We start from the raw sequence: 8397 nt of genomic DNA on the forward strand, positions 1-8397 counted from the left end.
AATTTTAAGCTCTTTAAACTTTGATCTTTAATCCTAACCCTTTTGCTTATTAATCTTTAGTTGAGTGGTTAGCCAAGTAGAATGAAAATATAAACATGATAAGCATAACTAAGAGAAGAAAAGAAGATAAGGGAAAGAGAAATGTACACCAATAATTTATAGTGGTTCGGCCTTCAAACCAAGGCATACTCCACTCTTCTCAAGTTTTTCTCCTTGATGAAATCTACTATTGCTATCCTCCCTAGTAGGCCGTATGTGAGCCCATACAAGCTTGAAGCTTCAAGGGGTTTAATATTGGTGCCCTTCCACCTTTACAATGAAAATGAATGAAGAAGAGAAAGAACTTGGTTTGCCTCATTTTAGGGGCTGGTTGCACGATGAAGAATGAAGAAGAAATCTCTCACAATATAATACAAGTTGAGCATAATCCAATCTCTCAAAGATTTTAGCCAAATCAAGACACAAGAGATGGAGAGAGTGGTTTTAAATCCAAAATAAAACACAATATCTTGTGATATTCATCTCATGATCAAGGGGTGAAAGACATAAACACATATTATTAAGATATAATGCATGATTGGTGTGCCTTTGAAATGTTGGATATTTTTAAAATATTTTATTTTTTTTAAATAGAAAAATGAGATTTTTCAATGAGAAATTTGAAAGAGACATTTCTCTTTGTGAAATGATGTTTCCAACTAGAAGACACTTTAGGTTGTGAACAAATATTGTTTTAAAATGAAAGGGTACTTTTCATTTGACGTGGTGCCTTCATATCCTTTTTATTTTCTATTAACAAAAAAAAAGGCTTGCGGTCTCAATTTTAAGATAACTTTCTCCCCTTTAACTCTGCTCTTTTCCTATATGTAAGGGCATACTTGTCCAAAATTCGGGGTGTAGACCTTGTTCTTGGCGTATGCGTTATTTTTGTAAGGAATTTAACCGGGTAGAACTCGCCCCTAAAAGCTAGTTGTTAGAAGGAGCGTGCCCATTCCCTTATAATCCATCCCCATCCATCTTACTTAACCAATGTGGGACTATTTTGCTTTTGCGTGGAACCCCAACAATTTTCGTGGGACTTATTTCTGTGTAGCCACCTTCATAAGTGGAGAAAAAGAATCTATAAGAGAAAGCTTCGTTGTGCCTTGCCTACCTCTCTTTCTCTCCTATTAAGATTCTTTGTTCTGAAGAGTCACTTTGTTCATCCACCGTTATAATTTGTCACAATATGAAATGGGCGATTTAGATCAACCTAAGTTGACACCCACTATGTCCTAGTGGGGCATGCCCCATTGTCACACAATGAGGTGTGCCCAAATGAAACATCACAATTACTCTACTCTACCGCGAATTGAGTATTGGTTTGGTGGCATATTTCTTACTCGGTTTTCTTGTATTTTTTTCCCTTCCTTTAAAAATCAAACAAAGTTTGGAAATGCCATCTTTTTTAGGGAAAGATAAACGAAAATGGGTGAAAATATTAGAAAAGAATGGAAAAAGTATCATTTCCCGTATATACTCCAAAAGATTACCAACAATTTCAATGAAAGGTCTCTTAATCTCCATTTCAATTATCCATATCTATGCCGTGTTATACACTTCAGACGACCATCTGAATCACACTACCTACCAAGTTTCCCACCTTACATTCGTGGTGGTGGTCCCACTAATTAGCAATTGTGTATTCCACATTCTCTTTTTGAAGGGAAATGATATCTAGCCCTTTTTTCTTCACTGGCCACCCCTGTTGAAAAGAGTAGTCATAAATACACTAGAGGGGTGGCCCGAGGAAGAAAAGGGGGCAAATATATCACTTCCCATATAAGGACACGAAAGGTCATTTGCAATCCACCATTTTCATCCCCATCCGACATGAGGCAATGTTGCAGGCATGGAATCCAAAGGAAACTACAAAAGTGGGGAAAATCTCTCATATATACAACACCACCATCTCAATCACTCATCAGATCATCATGGGCCCACCTTGATCTACAACCATGCACAAAGCACACAGCTAATCATCGTAACCATCAGGTCAAGATCCTAGAAATTAATGATCAAGAAAAGAACAGAAGAAATAATGATGAAAAAGTACATTTGCAGAAATAGTTAAGATTCTTGGCCAACGGTAAGGTTGCTCCAATACTGGTCACGAGTTCGAGTCACGATAACAGCCTCTCTGCAAAGCAGGGGTAAGGCTGCATACATGTAGCCCTACACAGACCCCGCAATAGCGGCAACCTCGTGCACTGGGCCGCCTTTTTAGAGATAGTTAAGATTCTATGAGTGTATTGATCAGTTACATGGTCCAAATTAAATGATATGGGTGGGACCTACATATTCTGATACATGTAGGTAAAGAACACTTCATTTAGGAAAGTACGAGGCAGATGTAAGTAAACGAAATAAAACTTCAGCAAACCCTGCTCAATCGAAAATAAATACACATGCGAAAGATGCCCAGCATTAAAACCCTGTTTGGATTGCAATAAAAATATTTCCGAATGAAAATATTTTTTTCAATTTTTTTCTTTTCTACGACCCTGTTTGGTTAATTTAGAGGGATACTATCAGAAATTGAGGGTCCCTAAGTAAAAATTGAATAGGGTTGGTTTGTGTAAAAAAAGTTTGGAATTTTTTGAAATATGTTTCCTTTCCCTACTTTTTCGAAAGATTCTTGCAATCCAAACAGGGCCTTAATGGAAATGGAAAATGCTAAAATGAAAGACACTTTTATTCGGGAAATGATAAATGCGCCCCTTTCCATCGCTTAGGACAGCCGGCTGCATTGTACGTGGCAATCAGGTCACGTCATTCCTTAAATGTGAAGTAGATCAGCCCCTTTGCAGTCATAGATACACTCTAGCCAGGTGTCCCAAGGGATGAAAATGGGTGCATTTATCGTTTCCTTTTTATTCTCCTTTTTAAAAGACATTTATCAAGACCCACTTCTCGTTCGTTTACATGCAAGGTGTCCCAAGGGATGAAAATGTGACATTTTGGTTTTAATGTTTCTCAATGTTTAAAGAAATCAAAAGATTTTATTTACTATATACTTTTTATGGGTTGAAAGGGTGGGAGACATTAAAACCTATAAATGAGGGAAAGTGGAAACGTTAAGAGGGCTTTTAGAAGGGGTGGAGACGTTTCATGTTTATTCTTCCGTACAAAATCTCTGTTTCGATAATCTCAAAATGGGAGAAGGACCACTTTCTGGTGAGGTCTCTTTATCTCTATAAAAGCTATCTGTTTTCTTCTCCCAGAAACTCCATTGATTTATTTTTGGTTACATCTTCTATCATCTTTTGTAACACGGGTGGTGACGAGTTCGAGGGATCGTGTCAAACAACCAGTTGCTTCAAAAGCTTAAGCGGCTGGAGAAGGCATTATTTAATCTTTTATACTTTAACACCCCCTCACTTGTGGCCCCTCTTTTAGGGTTGGCCTACGTGTGGCACATGTGTCCTCTCTTTTGGATTTGGCCATTGCATATGGATTTTTGTATTCAAGGAGGTTTGAACTCGGGACCCTTGCATCCGATACCATGTCAAACAACCAGTGGTATCAATGCTAGGCTGTGGTAACTCTGGTGTGCCTCTAAGGACGAAAAATCCCTCAGGGAAGATCTCAGTAACCCCGGTATGTCTCCGAGAATGGTAAAATATCTCTCGGGGAAGATCTCGTAGCTCCCACATTGTCTCCACATGGAGGGGGAGATTGTTGGGGGATCCACGTGAAAGCAAAGATCCCATATCGGAAGTGTAATAGATGTGGATGGACTTTATAAGGGAATGGGCACCCTACCCTTAATGGCTAGCTTTTAAGCTTGAGTTCTACCCGCGTCCCCACAGATCGATTCCGGAAGAGACCCAACGGATTGTTGTATCTTGGGAGCCGAACGCCGATCAACCCAGTGGAGAAGGGAGCACATCATCTCCAAGGGTAGCGTATTTTCCGGGGCTTGGGTAGCGTGTTTTCAATTACTTTGATTTGGAATATCATTCCGGGGTTTGAGTAGCAATTTTTCCGAGCCGGGCCGGGCCGGGCCGGGTTAGGTTAGTTTAGCATAAGCTATCGTTATGAAAACATTTCAAAACAGTTTTCAACATAACTTTTCATTAATCACGTCTCTTTAACCTTTTGAAATATTCGATCGAGAATACGTAAAAGTTATTTTAGAATATATTTGTTCTCTCCCTTCTCCCCCTGTAAAGTTTGGTCCCTTTTCTGTTCTATTTTTTTTATCATGGCAAACATAATCATTTTCCCAAGGCGTCCAGGTTGTTTGAATGCACAATCCTGGAGCGGAGTTGTTGTATCCGGGAGGCATACATTGGAGATCCCATAAGTACCATCGATTAGTCATTTATGAGGGCAATATTTGCCTTATGGATAGCAGATTCATATTCATGCCTCAACTCAGTCGATAAGTCACTTCTTTACCATTTGATTCTTACATTACTTTCTTGCGATCAATTACTTCATTTCCGCCGTTTATTAGTATAATCCTAAAGCCCATGCTCATTTTCAATCACAAGTAGGACCTTATAGGCAGTAAAACTTTCACTAGGGCACCTACACTGAGTATTTTATAAAGTGCGGATGGATTCAGTGAGAAAAGCTAAGCTAGTGAGAATGGCTATCATATATGCTAGTGTGGATAAGTACAATGAAAGTATGTCTTAGGTGTGGATCTCCACACTAAGAAAACCATACGAGATAAGGTTTGGATAGCCACAATAAATTGTAACTAGATTTTTTTTATGGGTGAGCTGGGGTTTGGCGGAACCCCTACCAGTGCATTGAATAGAAGGAAAGAATACAAGAAGAATAGATGAAACTAGTGAACAAATTATAAACAAGAGTACAATTTTCTTTCCCTATCTGACTGGATTATTTCCATGAGCATTGGAGGGAAGAGGAGAAGAGGGATATCGTCTCCCTTGCATGGGCAACCTCACTTTGAGAGGAAGTCTGCGGCCGAGGCATGTGAGTTATGCACCAGGCTCTGAAAGTGTTGAGGATTTTTCGAATGTGGGTTATCATTGGGATATTTTCCATGGGGGCTTGGATTTTCCCCGTAATTACATCTACTGCAAATAATTAATCGGCTCTAATCTATAGATTTGGGGTTCCCCATTTTTGCACCATTTTCACTCCCATGAAAATGGATGAGAGCTCTAGTCCAAAAAACTGTTCTTTCATGACTTCAATGGAGAATAAACCAAGAATCATTCTTTCTTTATGTTGAAGAATTCCACCAATTCCAGCTCCTTCGATATTAATCTTGAGCTGTCCATGATCATGATTCTTCGTTTCATATGGTTTGATTGGGAATATCCTTTCAGTAATACTGTCTAGTGTTAGAGAGTTTAGCATTTCTGACCCTTCGACAACCAGCATTAGTTAGCAGACTTATGCCAGTCTTAAGCAAGTGTTTTATTTTTTAGGTGCCTTGAAGTCCTCCTTTGGAATGTATTAAGCTAGTCATTAAGATTCCTTTTCAGGTCTACCTTAAGGCCTTGTTTGAGTTGCAAGAAAAAAATTTCAGATGGAAAAAACTTTCTTGGAAAATTTTCGTCTTTCCACAATTTAGATGGAAATGATATGATTATGGTTAATTTGGAAGGATATTATTATAAATTGTATGTTCCTCTTAGTAAAATTTGAATAGTGGTGGTTCCAATTAGCTTTTTCATGTGTAAAACAAGTACAAAATCTTTGAAATATTTTTCCTTTCCAAACTTTTCCTCAAAGTTCTTGCCATCTAAATAGGGCCTAAAGGATTCCAAGTCTGCTAGCAAGAGCTTGAAGTCTTCTGTAAGTTCTAGAAAGTTTTCACAAGCAAGCAAAGCTTATTACTTTCCTTTTTTCGGTAGGTAAGCTGGGATTGAACTGCCGACCTCTAGGTTATCTTGTGCAGTTGTGGATATACTATATTCTGATGGATATAGATAGTTAACAGTTTGACCTCAACCATTTTGGCATATTTTATAGATTTACCATGGGGTGATGATAAATTCGCACCATGTAGGATTATTCAAACCCTTTAACGTGAATTGACATAAAAAAAGCGTTAAAGGCTGATGATTGTTTATGCTTTTTGACACTTTTTGACGTCAATTCACCTTAAATGGGTGCGAATTTATGATCTCCCTTTTCTATATTCCAATGACTAAGGTAAATGTTATATATCTTGATGAGTTTGTGTTATATGGATTAACTATATAGTAGAATGTTTTGAGCAAGGTATTCCATATTGTTTGTTATATATATATGTATTATGTGATATGAAGCTACTTTTGAGTGTGATGATAGATCATACATGTGGCCTTGTTTTCACCATATATTATCTCTCTTTAGTGTGTATGATGTGCCATATATAATCAGTCAATATATCTGACACACAACATCCACATTGGATGTGGCAATTTGTGGAACATGACGAGAACAAGGTTTATAAAGCCCTATTTTACAGAGTGATCTTTTCTTTGTACTTGAAAACTTTTTATATGAGGAAATTGAGCTCTATCAAAAGAAATTTTTACAAGGTTTATACAGCCCTATGGAAAGAAAGTATCAAATTTTATTTTTTCAAAATTTCTACTTTAAAACCAAAAAACTAAATGTCAATTGTTTATTGTCTAAGACTAGATATATGCACCCATTGGCTACATATTACTATTTCCTCCTCTTCTTCCACTTCCGGATTTCATTGGTACTCGGTGGTGCAACGAACACATTGCAGGAGATGAAAAGATAGGAAAAATAATATGAGAAGAAGATGACAAAATGGTCTTTCGAACCGTGAAACTACCATTCATCCAGAAATTCAGAAACTTCGAGTAATTACTTAGTAAAATGTCTATATATATAGTGAAGATATCTCAGCTATCACTCTAAGAGGATGTTATAGTCTAAAGAGATTGCTAGGAACAACCAACACAATATGGGACATCCTCACAATGCAGGTGATGATTATCTAACAATAATTTATTAAAAGTTCAAGCAGTTATTTTTTTTGTGCCATCCAAACCATATAATTGTTGATATGGAGTGATCAACACCATTGTTTTGGGTAGGCGGTTTGATCTTTGTGGTCATAAGCCATTCATTGCAAAAATATCAAATTATTAACTTAAAACTCAAGATAAAGCTTATTATTAGTTCCAACAATCATTTTGCATTACAACTAAAGGAAAATTGTACCATTATTTGAAACAACAAATTTTCAAGTAACTGCGGAATTCTGAGAGGTTCTCAATCGACCGGTCAATATATGCATCCATAGCTCTGAAGTATTTATGCCTCCCATTTTTGTTGAGGATGAGAAAGCCGATGAATCCCCAAAATCCCAAAGCATATGACATTGCCACGAATGAGTAGAAAATCACAGGATTTTCAAGAACCCTAGAATTTTTTCCCTCATCTCTAGGAGGTTGTGAAGGGAAGGAGCAATTTCTTTCTAGTGGTGGTCCATAAAGATTTGGATTTCCCTCATAGCTATCATTACCAAATGTGGTAAGGTGTTTATCAAAAGGGATCTTACCTGATAGGTTATTGTAGGCGACAGAGAAAGCACCAAGTGAATCCAGTTGAGATAATTCATAAGGGATTCTCCCAACCAACTTGTTGTGAGAAAGATCCAAACTCTCCAAGCTTTTTAGGTTTCGAAAGGATTGTGGAAGATAGCCAGTTAGCAGGTTGTTGGAAAAATTTAATGAGAGAAGCTCTCCCAAGTCTCCTATTTGGAATGGAATATCACCCTGCAACTGATTCATGGACAAATCAATTCCAGTCAGCAAGCCAAAAGGAAGGCCCTCGTAAAAGTAAGTTATACCCTTTGTGATGAAAGAAGTTGAAGGCCTAGGATGAAAGAATGAATAATGACCAAAGTAAACATTAGAAATTTGGATTTGATCTGTTTTCTTCCATGAACTTATGTTGTTGAGACAAGAAGGTATATTTCCAGAAAAAGAATTGTTGGAGAGATCCAAGGTATGGAGGTTACTTAGTTGACACAGTTGTACTGGAATGTTTCCTCGAAAGAAATTATTCCCTAAAAGAATTGATACCAATTTTGAGAGGGAGAATAACCAACTAGGAATAGTGTCGGATATGGTATTTTTTCGCATATCAAGAATCATCAAGTTAGGGCTATTTAACAGGCCAGATGGAATTTTTCCAGTGAAGTTATTGTGGCTGGCAAATAAATATTGCAATCGTATCAAGTTAGCATCAACTGGGAGAATGTCTCCTTGCAATCTATTACTTGATATATTTAGGTAAACCAGCCGAGTGCAATTTTTGGTGAGTTGATGTGGCATTTCTCCTGAAAAGTTGTTGGAAGATAGGTCCAATACCTTTAAGCTTATTATTTCACCCATGGATGACGGG

General features: G+C 37.5%; 1 protein-coding gene across 1 annotated transcript; it reads right to left on the minus strand.

Annotated features, from left to right (window-relative positions):
- Positions 1-7130: 7130 nt before the first annotated feature.
- Positions 7131-8387, minus strand: LOC143883783 (uncharacterized). The gene has a single exon (XM_077387095.1). The coding sequence runs from the start codon at positions 8385-8387 to the stop codon at positions 7212-7214; it is 1176 nt and encodes a 391-aa protein (XP_077243210.1). The 3' UTR covers positions 7131-7211.
- Between the last annotated feature and the right edge of the window lie 10 nt (positions 8388-8397).

The sequence above is a fragment of the Tasmannia lanceolata genome, unplaced genomic scaffold, assembly GCF_043159265.1.
Source record: "Tasmannia lanceolata isolate RefF3 unplaced genomic scaffold, GAP_Taslan_0.1 ptg000008l, whole genome shotgun sequence".
NCBI classification, from domain to species: Eukaryota; Viridiplantae; Streptophyta; class Magnoliopsida; order Canellales; family Winteraceae; genus Tasmannia; species Tasmannia lanceolata.